General features: G+C 33.3%; 1 protein-coding gene across 9 annotated transcripts in view; it reads left to right on the top strand.

Moving 5' to 3' along the window:
- Nucleotides 1–16,860, top strand: part of LOC145673340 (uncharacterized) — a 193,417-nt gene that overhangs the window by 23,814 nt on the left and 152,743 nt on the right. For all 9 annotated transcript variants that reach the window (XM_081742956.1, XM_081742954.1, XM_081742957.1 and 6 more), the window contains exon 4: nucleotides 1,271–1,402. In XM_081742956.1, coding sequence (XP_081599082.1) covers nucleotides 1,271–1,402 — 132 coding nt within the window. The remainder of the gene's footprint in view (nucleotides 1–1,270; nucleotides 1,403–16,860) is intronic.

Here is a 16,860-nt window from a genome sequence, read left to right as displayed (position 1 = left end):
CCATATTGCATACTTTAACTCGGTATTTCAAGTCCCGCTTCTCTCCGTTCACTGAAAGCTTTTGTCCATCTTTAGGAAAGTTTTGTCGTCACCCTCTTTTAGAAAAAGCTCGTACACCATTTCCATTTGTTTGTAATGAGTTTATGTACCGAGTTTCATCTTACTAACTAACAGACTCGTGAGGTACCCAGCTTTTTTTTTTTTTTTTTTTTCATAATACTATACCCGCCTCCACTGCCTCCGTAGAATACATGTTTCAATGAAATTGACTTGATTAAATCCCAGTTTGAGCTAGGTGATAATTATTTTCCAAAATTCATTTGAAACGGTTCAGTTGTTTCTCGTGATTCGATCATACAAGATCAGTTTCATATTTTATGTTGGATTGTTGTTATTATTTATTTATTTATTTATTTTAATCTTTTTAATAGTGATTTCTTCATTAATACTATAAGGATCGCTACCTTTCAGTGCGTATTACTTCTTCGAGCATGTTATAAATATAAATACGTGCTATTTTATGAATACAATTACAAGCATACGATAGACGAAAGAGAGACACGAAGCCGGCCCGGAGGAAACCGAAGATAGACGAACCGCCCACAGGTTATCCATAAAAGATCAGGAGAGGACCAAACTGTCAGTTCACAACTGATCAACTAACCTACAACACCTGCTCCTGAGGTAGCAAGAGGCTCTTTGAGGAACGAAGTTTCCGTATATACCTAACTTAAATTTTCATCATCCGAAGCCATTTTACGTATGCTAAGGATTTACTTGGGAACTCTTTATTTTGTATTTTACGAAGAAACTTGGTAAACTATTCTATAGAGAATTGGCGAAGGGCTAATCCCGGACTATTGTTGACTCTACCAAAAAAACATTTCAATATTTATACTTTCCAATTGTTTTTTTCGTAGTGGTATTTTTTTTTTTTTTTAAACTATCCTTGCTCTCCTGAATTCTTATTTAATCACCCGCCAAAGTTTTGATCATCGCTAAATTCCATCCACCTGTAGCGCGATAACGCATGTCCCTACATTCCCGCATGGTGCGTAGCTGAGCGCTTCTGTTTTTCTCTGATCTTTAGTTTTCATTTCATTTTCTTCCTATCCGACGAAGTATCTTAGCGAAATTGCTTGTAGTGTATTTCTTTATGTTGTGATGTTATTTATACTTATTTTTATTGATGTGATTTTAGATGTATATAGTCTTCCTTCAGAATCGTAGCTTAATTATTTATGTAAAATTCTTTTTTGTTCGCTGCTAGGGTATTTTGGCTCCGAAAGCAGAAGTTGCCACACGTACTGTGATTGAGGAAGTAGTGAGTCCTGTGGTAAATGGAGAGTTAGTAGGAACGGGACATAAGACTGATACTACAACGAAAACACTTGTTTCGAAGGTAAGATATAAGATTGACTTTATTTTACCTTCTTTAATATTTATGTAGTAACTTAAGGATAGTTTTATTTGGTTTACAGACTGTAATATTCAGTTATGATGCCGGAAACTGTACTTCAGTTAGTTAAATTATTCCGAAAGCATTGATAAAACGTAGAGGAAAGTAGACATTGTTGGTGCAGCGATTATAATTGCGATATACAAAGCAAAAGATAACGTGTTGTAACAAAGCAATTATAAAGCGGTCAGGGAAACAGCATTACTTATAGATTTGAATCACAGAAGATAGTGATTTTTCGACACGACCACAACCATAGCCGTCCGTTTGTGTGTCAGGTCAGGCATCCTTCCAGCCCCCGCACAATGTGAGTTAGGTTCTTCACGAAAAGTTTACTATTTCTGATTCGTTCTTGGGATTCAAAATATTCAAATGATCAACTATCTTCTCGTAAGAAATTTTTACCACTGTACACTATTAATGTCATGGAGTGCACTATATTACTATCGTTCTTACGAAAGAATCAGAGTTGTCTCAAAATAATTTATTTTTACTGGATATGGAAATTCCACTTACATAATTGGCCCCGCAACTTTACTTTTGCTCCAGGTTCTGCAATCTACGAGTCGGTCGTGCACATAATACTAAAAAACTGCGCTAAACGTTTCATCATATATGGGGAGAAAGAATATTAAGAAGGAAATAAAATAAGGAAAAATAGCAGCAAAACTTCAGATCGATGCCATATTTGAAGTGTTAAGTAATTGGCGGAAAGTGTTTTAATATTCCACAGAAGCTAAAGAAGTTTTCTGTTAGATATATTATGTTTTGTATTTAGCTACTTTGTTCGTTGTGAAGATAAATAAGTTGCTGTAAGTTAAATTGGTTATTATTAGTTTTTGTTAATTTGATATAGCAGGGTGTCTACTGGTCATGAAAGTCATGAAAGTCATATATTTTGCTTAGTGGTCATGAAAGTCATGAAAAAGTCCTTTATTTACCCAACTGGTCATGAAAATCTGAAATCTCAGAGTATATTTTTATACTTCATACTTTTATACCTCATACTGCATGTACTGAAACAGTTGTATCAGGTCAGTAATTGTAAGAATTTCCCCCACCAGTTAGTGCTGGCTAACTGGTACTTTACTGTCTTCCTAGTTGCTCCCCATTTCATCTTCTAGTCTCTGTAATATAGTAACAACTTTTTACTGTCCAACTTTCTGATCTGCTATTTCTTTACTTCTAAGAAATGTAAATTGTGTATTTTTGGGCCTTTAGACTTATGCAAATAATATTATTCGTTTGAGTTTGCAGATTTTAAATTTGATGATCTATTTTTCTAAAACGAATTTCTTTTATAATTTGTTTTGTCTTTGGGTAGTTCTCTGAGTGCTTAATTTCAGACAAATTTCTGCTAGACGGATAATTATACTCAGAATTAAAACTTCAAATACAGTATAGAGTGATTCACTGGTAAGAGCAGGCCCGTATTTAGGTAAGTGCTATTCTGTGCTCGAGCACAAGGCGTCAGAATTTTAGATTCTTTCTTTAAGATTCACAATAAGTGATATTTAAGACTAGCAACCCGCATAGTTCCGATGCACCACTGATGGTAGGGGTTTATTATTACTAATGGTAAATTTTTATCGCCATGGTCATGAAAATTTGAACAAAAAGGTCATGAAAAGTCATGAAAAAGTCATGAATTTACTTTCTGGTATTCCAGTAGACACCCTGTATAGTATTTGATGAGCTGAAGGCTCTAGATTGAAACCACGTTTTAGGTTAAGCCACAGGCTCGATAGTAGTAGAAAATGGATCGATCTGGAACAACCTAGGACAACATCAGACAACTTACAAGCCCCTGGGAAATTGAGCACCGTACACCGTGAGCCCACGGTCTTTTACGACCTCCATTTTAGGGGTGAATTTATTCCCTTTTATGAGCACTTTTTAGGGGGTGTATTCGTTCTCTTTTACGACCACTTTTTAAGGGGTGAACTCGTTCCCTTTTATGAGCATATTTTCCAACCCCTACGAACACATCGAAGAGCAGATAACACATAGCACTATTTTAACATAGCAGGTAACATATAAGATTATGAACACATAACATAGCAAGGGTGTACTCGTTCCCTTTTATGAGCACTTTTTCAACCCTTATTTTAACATAGCAGATAACACATAGCACTATTTTAACATAGCAGATAACACATAGCACTATTTTAACATAGCAGATAACATATAAGATTACGAACACATAAGAGCAGAAGACTACATAACATAGCAGGGTGAACTCGTTCTCTTTTATGAACACTTTTTAGGGGTGAACTCGTTCCCTTTTATGAGCATATTTTTCAACCCCTATTTTAACATAGCAGATAATACATACGACTACGTAACATAGCAGGGTGATCTCGTTCCCTTTTACGACCTCCATTTTAAGGGTGAACTCGTTCTCTTTTATGAGCATATTTTTCAACCCCTATTTTAACATAACAGAAATGACATAAGAATACGTAACATAGCAGATAACTCATTCCAACCCTTATTTTAACATAACGAGCAAAGATTACAATTGAACACCCACGGTCTACAGATAATTATTTTAGAGGGTGTATTCATTCATTCTCCTTGATGACCATTTTCCCACCCCTAATTGAAATTACATAGCAGAGCAGATAATACATAAGATTCGTTCCCTTTTATGAGCACTTTTTAGGTGGTGTACTTGTCCCCTTTTATGATTACTTTTTCAACCCCTATTTGAACATTTTAACATAGCAGAAATTTATGAACACATTCTCCACCCCTATTTTAACGTAGCACTGATTTCGTTCCCAACCCTTAATTTAACATAGCAGAAATGACACAAGCATGTCCCCAAACTACTGACCATTGTGAACAAAGGTCAAACTCATAAACGAAACAACATATTGAGGTGGTGTTTCCACATTTAGCAAGAGGTCATCAACTACAACAAGTTCCAAAAATACTTACCATTGAGGTCAAAGGTCAAAACTCGAAAACAGAGCCACATTTAGTAATTGGTCATCAGGTACTACATGTCCCAAAATTAGTGGCCATCGAGGTCAAAGGTCAGCATACTTAAAACCTAATAACTCGAAAATGGATCCCCATATTGAGGTGCTGTTTCCACATTTAGTAATTGGTCACCAAATACTACATGTCCCAAAATTAGTGGCCATTGAGGTCAAAGGTCAACATACTTAAAATCTAATAACTCGAAAATGGATCCACATATTGAGGTGCTGTTTCCACATATAGTAATTGGTCATCAACTACTACAAGTTCCAAAATAATGATCATCAAAGTTAAAAGGTCAACATACTTAAAACCTAATAACTCGACAACTGAGACACATTTGAAGTGCTGTTTCCACATATAGTAATTGGTCATCAACTACTACAAGTTCCAAAATAATGACCATCGAGGTCAAAGGTCAAAATACTTAAAACCTAATAACTCGAAAACGGAGCCACATATTGAGATGGTGTTTCCACATTTTGTAATTGGTCATCAACTACTACAAGTTCCGAAACAATGACCATCGAGGTCAAAGGTCAAAGTACTTAAAACCTAATAACTCGAAAATGGATCCACATACTGAGGTGGTGTTTCCACATTTAGTAATTGGTCATCAACTAGTACATGTTAAATAATCATGATCATCGAGGTCAAAGGTCAAAGTACTTAAAACCTAATAACTCGAAAATGGATCCACATATTGAGGTGCTGTTTCCACATTTAGTAATTGGTCATCAACTACTACAAATTTCAAAAATAGTGGTCATCGAGGTCAAAGGTCAAAATACTTAAAACCAAATAACTCTTAAATGGATCGACATACTGAGATGCTGTTTCCACATTTAGCAAGAGGTCATCAACTAGTACAAGTTCCAAAATAATGACCATCAAGGTCAAAGGTTAAAATACCTAAAACCTAATAACTCGGAAACGGAGCCACATACTGAGGTCCTGTTTCCACATTTAACAAGAGGTCATCAGGTACTACATGTCTCAAAATTAGTGGCTATCAAGGTTAAAGGTCAATCTCGTAAACGAAGTCACATATTGAGATAACGTTTCCTCATTTAGTAAATTTGTGTGATCTATTCAATTTTGTACAAAGCAGAAAAAAAGTGAAGAAGGAATAAATTTGAGTGGCTCACTTCGAGAAAGAAATCAAAGGAGCACAATTTTAACTAGCGCAGAATTTCTGTACCTTTTTGGGCTATTCAAATGGATTAACAAGAAAGAAAGCAAAGATATGCCGTATTAACTAGCTATGTATTATTTAAGCAAAACGAAGGGCTAAATTTGAGAAAGCGAACATGAATCATTTTACTCAAATTCGGATGGAGTATTTATCTTTGTATGAAGCAGAAAAAAATGAAGAAGATCCGTTTTAACTAGTTCAATATTTATGTACCTTTTTGCGCTATTCAAATAATAGAGAGAACAAATTTCAGTGGTCTATTTTATTTTTGTACCAATCAGAAGAAAAGCAAAGATATGCCATTTTAACTATTTAAACAAACGAAAGAATACATTTGAATGACCTATTCAATTTTGTACCAACGAGAAATGCTATTTTGTACTAATCAAATAAACAAAAGAAAACGAAGGATCATTTTAACTAACTCAGACTTTTATACCATTTTGTACTACTCCAATAAACGAAGGAATACCAGAAAAAAATAAGTGAAGAATGAATAAAATTTAGGTGGATTATTTTCTTTTGTACCAACTGAAAAAAAGAAGAGCTACTTTAACTAGCTCATTATGTACTGTTTAAACAAACGAAAATTGACCATTATGTAACTTTTGAACTACTGAAATGTTCTATTTTTGTATCAATCAGAAAAACCCGAAGAAGGATCATTTTAACAAGTTCATAATTTTGATGTTCTACTTTTATACCAACGAAAAAAAATGAACTAGCTGAATATACGAAATAATATATTTAAGTGACCTATTCAATTTTGTACCAATGAGAAATGGCATTTTAACTGGCTCAGAATTTTACTACTCAAATAAACAATGGAGTATTTAGTTTTGTACCACCGAGAAAAAAAAGAAATTGCACCATTTTGGAGTATTCAAATAAACAAAGGAATTATAATTTGTGTCAACTCTATAATCAATTAAACGAAGTAATGCATTTGAGTGAGCTATTTAATTTGAAAAACCGAAGTTGAGTATTTTATACCATTTTGTATTATTTCAACAAACAAAGGAATAAGCAAAAAAAGGATCATTTTATATCATTTTAAACTAGTCTAATAAACGAAGGCATAAATATGAGTGATCTATTTAATTTTGTAGCTGAGTATTTTCATGAAAGAACAAAATTGTACTAATCAGAAAAAGCGAAGAAGACCCATTTTAACTAACTGAGAATTTCCATACCCTTTTGTAGTATTTAAACAAACGATGAGATAAATTTCAGTGGCCTGTTTTTTGTACTAACCAGAAAAATCGAAGAAGGTCCAATTTAGCTAACTCAGAATTTATGTACCTTTGTACTAGCCCAATGAACGAAAGAGCAAATTTGGGTGTTCTACTTTTTATACCAAACAAAGAAGAACCATTTTGTACTACTCAAATAAACGAAAGAAAAAAAACGAAAAAGGACCAATTTAAATAGCTCAGAATTTATATACGTTTTGTTTAGGTGTCCTACTTTTTGTACCAGCGTGAAATGCCATTTTAACCAGCTCAGTAGTATTCAAATAAACAAAAAACCGAAGAAGGATCATTTTAACTAGCTCAGAATTTCTGTACTTTTGTGCCATTCAAAACAAATGAAAAAAAAACTAAATTTGGATGGAGTATTATTTTTTGTGCCAAGCAGAAAAAGGAAAGAATTTGTACTGACCAGAAAAGGCGAAGAAGGATCATTTTATACCTTTATGTGCTATTTAAATAAACGAAGGAATAAATTTGAGTGGTCTATTCAATTTTATACCAATCAGAAGAAAAGCAAAGAAGGGCCATTTTAACTAGCTGAGTATTTTTGTGCTACACAAATCAACAAATGAATAAATTTGAGTGACCTATTCAATTTGGTATCAACAAGAAATACCATTCTAACTCAGCATCTTATACCTTTTTGTGCTATTTAAATAAACGAAGAAAGCGAAGGAGGTCCAATTTAGCTAACTCAGAATTTTATACCATTTTGTACTAATCAAATAAACGAAGGAATAAATTTTTGTGACCTATTCAGTTTTGAAAACAAGCAGGAAAAGAAAAGAATTAACATTTTGTACTAATCAAATAAACCAAGGAATAAATTTAGATGGCCTATTTAGTTTTGTACCAACCACGAAAAAAAAGCGAAGAAGTTCCATTTTAACTAGCTCAATATTTCTGTACCATATTAACTAACTCAAAGAAACGAAAGAATAAATTTTGAGTGGCTTAAGCAAAGAAGGTCAATTTGTACCTTTTGTGCTATTAAAACTGAGTGACCTATTCAATTTTATACCAAGTAAAAAAAAATTGTCTGCAATTAAAAAAAACGGAGAAGGTCTATTTTATGTACATTTTGTACTACTCAAATTCTACTTTCTGTACCAACCAGAGAAAAACAAAGAAATACCATATTCTGCTACCCAAACAAACGACGGAATAAGCTCAGAATTTCTATACCTTTTTGTGTTATTCAAATAAACGAAGGAATAAATTTGTGTGACCTATTCACTTTTATAGCAAGCCCCTTTTAGTTTTATACCAACCATGAAGATCCATTATAACAAGCTCGGTATTTTTATACCATTTTGTATTACTCTATTTCATTTTTGTAACAATCAGAAGAAAACAGCTCAGAATTTTATACCTTTGTGGTGTTACATTTTGTATATTTTTGTGTCATCCAGAGAACAATTTAAATTGACTCTACCTGACAATTCAGTTGCCAGAGTCCAATGTTAGTTATCTATTACATTCTTAATATTACAGTACTACAAATTGATCCAGTTAACAGTTCAAGTTCTTCTATTCTTACACAATCAAATGCATATGCTACAGTGGGCTCAGTGTTCATTTACAGAATTAAATAATTGTTTATCTTTCTCTAAAAACAATTCTACTATTTTGTTGATATAATAATCATACTCTGTAATGTATTCATATACCAGATTAAATTTTTTCTCCAAAGTATAAGTGTTCTTAATATTACAACCTTTAAAATGATTCTTTAAATAAAGTTTATAGATTTTCTCTCTCATTTCACGTTTAATTAAGATCGTCCACACCTTTTGTAATAATTCGTAATCATACCGCAGCAAACAGTTGTGATCTTTTTCATTTTCATTATGTTTAGAACATGCTTCACATAATAATACTGAATTTGGTGTATACTCATTAAATAATTGTATAACACATGTATCACTAATACTTTCACTAGTACACTCGCACTCATTAGCTTCCACTCCAAAACAGGTAATATTTGAAATACTGTCATCATCACTTTCAGGGAGTATTTCATCATTATATCTATTATAGCGTCTAAAATAATACACTTCTTCTACTTCTTGTGTTGGATATATGATTCTCACATTATCACGTAATTCATCTGGCAAATCGGGGTCAGGCGGGTGAATTAACAGTATAGGTTTTTCGTTTTCATGCTGAATTTCTTTTTCTCTAAGTGAAACATAAACAATCTTCATGCTAGTCATTTTTCTGCTCTTCAGCAAAAACAAATCAAATAAATAATTTTATATACATACAATAAAAGCATTCTATGCATTCTCCGTGTTTAATAATATATTTCAAGGCAATATAACATCATGATGTATGTCCTATTATTTTCCAAATATACTCCATAAACTAATATTCCATTATAATAAAATACATAAATGCAAAAATATATATTTGTCTTTTTGGACTTAGACGAGGAAAGAAAATTTAAAAAATAATTGAATCGTCGAGCAATAGGCAATACCTTAGGACCCTCACTATACTAGCAGTACAAATGTTAGGTAACGCATTCGTAACGTTGCTTAAATATCTGCAGCAACATGGAACTTTGAAAACTTTTCTTACTTTGATATGCTCTCTTCTTCTGCTGTGATCACAAATGGCCATGCATGTTGTTTCTTCTTTTTTCTTTAGAACGCTAATTGCTATGGAGTCTTCTACACAATTAAGTTATAGTTGAATTATGACGCAATTCTGGTTTGTTAAATCTCACGTTATGAGCCTTACTTAATGACGGTAGAGTCAATTTAAATTGTTCTCTGGATGACACAAAAATATACAAAATGTAACACCACAAAGGTATAAAATTCTGAGCTGTTTTCTTCTGATTGTTACAAAAATGAAATAGAGTAATACAAAATGGTATAAAAATACCGAGCTTGTTATAATGGATCTTCATGGTTGGTATAAAACTAAAAGGGGCTTGCTATAAAACTGAATAGGTCACACAAATTTATTTCTTCGTTTATTTGAATAACACAAAAAGGTATAGAAATTCTGAGCTTATTCCGTCGTTTGTTTGGGTAGCAGAATATGGTATTTCTTTGTTTTTCTCTGGTTGGTACAGAAAGTAGAATTTCAGTAGTACAAAATGTACATAAAATAGACCTTCTCCGTTTTTTTAACTGCAGACAAATTTTTTTCTACTTGGTATAAAATTGAATAGGTCACTCAGTTTTAATAGCACAAAAGGTACAAATTGACCTTCTTTGCTTAAGCCACTCAAAATTTATTCTTTCGTTTCTTTGAGTTAGTTAATATGGTACAGAAATATTGAGCTAGTTATAATGGAACTTCTTCGCTTTTTTTTCGTGGTTGGTACAAAACTAAATAGGCCATCTAAATTTATTCCTTGGTTTATTTGATTAGTACAAAATGTTAATTCTTTTCTTTTCCTGCTTGTTTTCAAAACTGAATAGGTCACAAAAATTTATTCCTTCGTTTATTTGATTAGTACAAAATGGTATAAAATTCTGAGTTAGCTAAATTGGACCTCCTTCGCTTTCTTCGTTTATTTAAATAGCACAAAAAGGTATAAGATGCTGAGTTATTTAGAATGGTATTTCTTGTTGATACCAAATTGAATAGGTCACTCAAATTTATTCATTTGTTGATTTGTGTAGCACAAAAATACTCAGCTAGTTAAAATGGCCCTTCTTTGCTTTTCTTCTGATTGATATAAAATTGAATAGACCACTCAAATTTATTCCTTCGTTTATTTAAATAGCACATAAAGGTATAAAATGATCCTTCTTCGCCTTTTCTGGTCAGTACAAATTCTTTCCTTTTTCTGCTTGGCACAAAAAATAATACTCCATCCAAATTTAGTTTTTTTCATTTGTTTTGAATGGCACAAAAGTACAGAAATTCTGAGCTAGTTAAAATGATCCTTCTTCGGTTTTTTGTTTATTTGAATACTACTGAGCTGGTTAAAATGGCATTTCACGCTGGTACAAAAAGTAGGACACCTAAACAAAACGTATATAAATTCTGAGCTATTTAAATTGGTCTTTTTTCGTTTTTTTTCTTTCGTTTATTTGAGTAGTACAAAATGGTTCTTCTTTGTTTGGTATAAAAAGTAGAACACTCAAATTTGCTCTTTCGTTCATTGGGCTATACAAAAGTACATAAATTCTGAGTTAGCTAAATTGGACCTTCTTCGATTTTTCTGGTTAGTACAAAAAACAGGCCACTGAAATTTATCTCATCGTTTGTTTAAATACTACAAAAGGGTATGGAAATTCTCAGTTAGTTAAAATGGGTCTTCGCTTTTTCTGATTAGTACAATTTTGTTCTTTCATGAAAATACTCAGCTACAAAATTAAATAGATCACTCATATTTATGCCTTCGTTTATTAGACTAGTTTAAAATGATATAAAATGATCCTTTTTTTGCTTATTCCTTTGTTTGTTGAAATAATACAAAATGGTATAAAATACTCAACTTCGGTTTTCTAAATTAAATAGCTCACTCAAATGCATTACTTCGTTTAATTGATTATAGAGTTGACACAAATTATAATTCCTTTGTTTATTTGAATACTCCAAAATGGTACAATTTCTTTTTTTTCTCGGTGGTACAAAACTAAATACTCCATTGTTTATTTGAGTAGTAAAATTCTGAGCCAGTTAAAATGCCATTTCTCATTGGTACAAAATTGAATAGGTCACTTAAATTTATTATTTTGTATATTCAGCTAGTTCATTTTTTTCGTTGGTATAAAAGTAGAACATCGAAATTATGAACTTGTTAAAATGATCCTTCTTCGGGTTTTTCTGATTGATACAAAAATAGAACATTTCAGTAGTTCAAAAGTTACATAATGGTCAATTTTCGTTTGTTTAAACAGTACATAATGAGCTAGTTAAAGTAGCTCTTCTTCTCTTTTTCAGTTGGTACAAAAGAAAATAATCCACCTAAATTTTATTCATTCTTCACTTATTTTTTTCTGGTATTCCTTCGTTTATTGGAGTAGTATAAAATGGTATAAAAGTCTGAGTTAGTTAAAATGATCCTTCTTCGTTTTCTTTTGTTTATTTGATTAGTACAAAATAGCATTTCTCGTTGGTACAAAATTGAATAGGTCATTCAAATGTATTCTTTCGTTTGTTTAAATAGTTAAAATGGCATATCTTTGCTTTTCTTCTGATTGGTACAAAAATAAAATAGACCACTGAAATTTGTTCTCTCTATTATTTGAATAGCGCAAAAAGGTACATAAATATTGAACTAGTTAAAACGGATCTTCTTCATTTTTTCTGCTTCATACAAAGATAAATACTCCATCCGAATTTGAGTAAAATGATTCATGTTCGCTTTCTCAAATTTAGCCCTTCGTTTTGCTTAAATAATACATAGCTAGTTAATACGGCATATCTTTGCTTTCTTTCTTGTTAATCCATTTGAATAGCCCAAAAAGGTACAGAAATTCTGCGCTAGTTAAAATTGTGCTCCTTTGATTTCTTTCTCGAAGTGAGCCACTCAAATTTATTCCTTCTTCACTTTTTTTCTGCTTTGTACAAAATTGAATAGATCACACAAATTTACTAAATGAGGAAACGTTATCTCAATATGTGACTTCGTTTACGAGATTGACCTTTAACCTTGATAGCCACTAATTTTGAGACATGTAGTACCTGATGACCTCTTGTTAAATGTGGAAACAGGACCTCAGTATGTGGCTCCGTTTCCGAGTTATTAGGTTTTAGGTATTTTAACCTTTGACCTTGATGGTCATTATTTTGGAACTTGTACTAGTTGATGACCTCTTGCTAAATGTGGAAACAGCATCTCAGTATGTCGATCCATTTAAGAGTTATTTGGTTTTAAGTATTTTGACCTTTGACCTCGATGACCACTATTTTTGAAATTTGTAGTAGTTGATGACCAATTACTAAATGTGGAAACAGCACCTCAATATGTGGATCCATTTTCGAGTTATTAGGTTTTAAGTACTTTGACCTTTGACCTCGATGATCATGATTATTTAACATGTACTAGTTGATGACCAATTACTAAATGTGGAAACACCACCTCAGTATGTGGATCCATTTTCGAGTTATTAGGTTTTAAGTACTTTGACCTTTGACCTCGATGGTCATTGTTTCGGAACTTGTAGTAGTTGATGACCAATTACAAAATGTGGAAACACCATCTCAATATGTGGCTCCGTTTTCGAGTTATTAGGTTTTAAGTATTTTGACCTTTGACCTCGATGGTCATTATTTTGGAACTTGTAGTAGTTGATGACCAATTACTATATGTGGAAACAGCACTTCAAATGTGTCTCAGTTGTCGAGTTATTAGGTTTTAAGTATGTTGACCTTTTAACTTTGATGATCATTATTTTGGAACTTGTAGTAGTTGATGACCAATTACTATATGTGGAAACAACACCTCAATATGTGGATCCATTTTCGAGTTATTAGGTTTTAAGTATGTTGACCTTTGACCTCAATGGCCACTAATTTTGGGACATGTAGTAGTTGGTGACCAATTACTAAATGTGGAAACAGCACCTCAATATGGGGATCCATTTTCGAGTTATTAGGTTTTAAGTATGCTGACCTTTGACCTCGATGGCCACTAATTTTGGGACATGTAGTACCTGATGACCAATTACTAAATGTGGCTCTGTTTTCGAGTTTTGACCTTTGACCTCAATGGTAAGTATTTTTGGAACTTGTTGTAGTTGATGACCTCTTGCTAAATGTGGAAACACCACCTCAATATGTTGTTTCGTTTATGAGTTTGACTTTTGTTCACAATGGTCAGTAGTTTGGGGACATGCTTGTGTCATTTCTGCTATGTTAAATTAAGGGTTGGGAACGAAATCAGTGCTACGTTAAAATAGGGGTGGAGAATGTGTTCATAAATTTCTGCTATGTTAAAATGTTCAAATAGGGGTTGAAAAAGTAATCATAAAAGGGGACGAGTACACCCCCTAAAAAGTGCTCATAAAAGGGAACGAATCTTATGTATTATCTGCTCTGCTATGTAATTTCAATTAGGGGTGGAAAAATGGTCATCAAAGAGAATGAATGAATATACCCTCTAAAATAATTATCTGTAGACCGTGGGTGTTCAATTGTAATCTTTGCTCGTTATGTTAAAATAAGGGTTGGAATGAGTTATCTGCTATGTTACGTATTCTTATGTCATTTATGTTATGTTAAAATAGGGGTTGAAAAATATGCTCATAAAAGAGAACGAGTTCACCCTTAAAATGGAAGTCGTAAAAGGGAACGAGATCACCCTGCTATGTTACGTAGTCGTATGTATTATCTGCTATGTTAAAATAGGGGTTGAAAAATATGCTCATAAAAGGGAACGAGTTCACCCCTAAAAAGTGTTCATAAAAGAGAACGAGTTCACCCTGCTATGTTATGTAGTCTTCTGCTCTTATGTGTTCGTAATCTTATATGTTATCTGCTATGTTAAAATAGTGCTATGTGTTATCTGCTATGTTAAAATAGTGCTATGTGTTATCTGCTATGTTAAAATAAGGGTTGAAAAAGTGCTCATAAAAGGGAACGAGTACACCCTTGCTATGTTATGTGTTCATAATCTTATATGTTATCTGCTATGTTAAAATAGTGCTATGTGTTATCTGCTCTTCTATGTGTTCGTAGGGGTTGGAAAATATGCTCATAAAAGGGAACGAGTTCACCCCTTAAAAAGTGGTCGTAAAAGAGAACGAATACACCCCCTAAAAAGTGCTCATAAAAGGGAATAAATTCACCCCTAAAATGGAGGTCGTAAAAGACCGTGGGCTCACGGTGTACGGTGCTCAATTTCCCAGGGGCTTGTGAGTTGTCTGATGTTGTCCTAGGTTGTTCCAGATCGATCCATTTTCTACTACTCTCGATATCTTATGTGGGGCCGCGGTGGCTCAGTAGTACAGCGTTCACCTCTGGTGCTTGTGGTCTCGGGTTCAATCCCAGCCCCCGCCAAATGAACTTTGTGGTGGACAAACACTGTGTTCGTGGGTTTTCTCGGGGATCTCCCGTTTCCTCCCACTTTTTTCATTCCACCATTTCACACATCTCTCATCATCACCGTCTCCTTTAGCCTAACTGGCATAACCGTGGGACGTAAAACTCACAGATTTAATTTTTTCATTTTTTTCGATATCTTATGTCTAGAAGTATGAAAAAGTTGTTTAAGTGATAAATGAGGAAGATATTATATTGAAGGAGTTCTTGGTGTATTAGTCTGTAAAACTTATTTACTGTTGTTTACTGAAATGCAGGATAAATCTTATCTTCTGACAATTGTATGTGTACTTATTTTGATTCAGGCTTACATCAATGAGACCATCGGTCAGTGTGATTAATAGGGAATGTGTAATTGATTCCACCAGTATACTGCAAGTATACTAGTAGAATCAATTATATGTTCCGTGTTAAACTAATTACACGGAAAATGTATACGAGTTTCAGATACTGATTTACCATTTTCCATTTGTAGAAGAACCCATATGTTCAAATTTCCAATATCAGAGTTTCAACCCAATTCTCATTCAAGCTTTTGCAATGGTGAAACTCAATATTTAGGGCATCCACTAAGTCATCATGGCAAAAGTTCCTTGCCTACCGTGCACTATCGGAAAACAAAAATAATGCAGATGCGCTATTTTTGTTTCTCCTCAACTCACAATAACTGAGAAACACAAATATAAATTAAAGATTTGAACAAGATTCAGTACTAAGACAATTACGATCTCCACACACATATGTAGACTAACTGTACAAATGCACTTGTGGAATGCATAATACGAAAAAAGGCATAAATAACACAAAAGTAGCAGTCAATTGTGTCACATGATCCCTAGTCTTTCGCTCGTATTTTAAATAACAACATAACTCTGCGGAAAAAGAAGCAATCAATACGCGGAAATTACTGTGGTTGGCTGAAATAGTGTTCATGTGCTAACTGAATTTGTGGATTCTGAGAAATGACTGAACCAGAAATTCACACCCCAGCTCGTCGATGATAGAACAAACATTTGATATCAATAAATAAAGAAAGAAGTTAGCAACCTGTTTTGACTCGCAGCTCACTTTATAATCTTGTTCCTTAAGAAATTATCGACAAATAAAGTTTATTACACTATGTGTTATACTATAAATGAAAGGCGAATCTCGAAGATTGTTTGTGTCAGCATAATCACCTTACAGTGGAAAGGACTATCAAGAATAGAAGTTGCTAGACGTGTTAGAGAAAGTAAACGTATAAACGTATCAGAAGTCATAGAATGCCATGTAACTAACAAAACTGATGTCAGTTAATCTTTGTTCTAACAGCTGCAGCTGGCCCAGTTCTCACATCTTGATATCATGGGAACACTTACAGGTCGGTACGGTTTTATTGAACTGTTTAGGACTGACGCAGATCACTATTGAGCGATGAATGTTACATTTCTTATTCCTAAGGATTACCAGCAACGTGTTCGAATGAAATCTTGAAATGTTGTGAACATAAATAGCTCGAAAAGAAATATTGATGTAACGAATAGTTAGTCAGTGAACTTATTTAATGTTTATGTTCAGTTGTACAATAACAATAATAATTAATATTTGACGAGATTCTATAGAGAGCACAGAGTATGCTGCGTTTTATTTAATGAATGGGGTAGTAATTCTATAATGCGGGAAAAATTACTTCGATATTAACAACTTATCCTCCTCCTTTTCATGGTAAAAATTAATCTCCAGTGACAACAAAGCGTGCCACTCACTTGAGTCCGTAATGTGATCGAAAGAGATTGTTGCTACTACACGAATCAAAACATGCTTCTGTGTATAAAGTTGGAGTCATGTGTGGATATATATGCTTATAGTTCAATGTTTTTTTCTCTCCCTTCCAACTCCAACTTTATTTTGCGTGCTTGCCTTTGAGTGGGCCTTGAAATGTGAACACATTCGGATTCCACTTGAAACTGTAG

Source organism: Thermobia domestica, chromosome 16, assembly GCF_964235325.1.
Source record: "Thermobia domestica chromosome 16, izTheDome1.hap1.1, whole genome shotgun sequence".
NCBI classification, from domain to species: domain Eukaryota; kingdom Metazoa; phylum Arthropoda; class Insecta; order Zygentoma; family Lepismatidae; genus Thermobia; species Thermobia domestica.
Note: the sequence above shows the minus strand (reverse complement) of the source record. Positions and strands in the feature narration are given on the sequence as shown.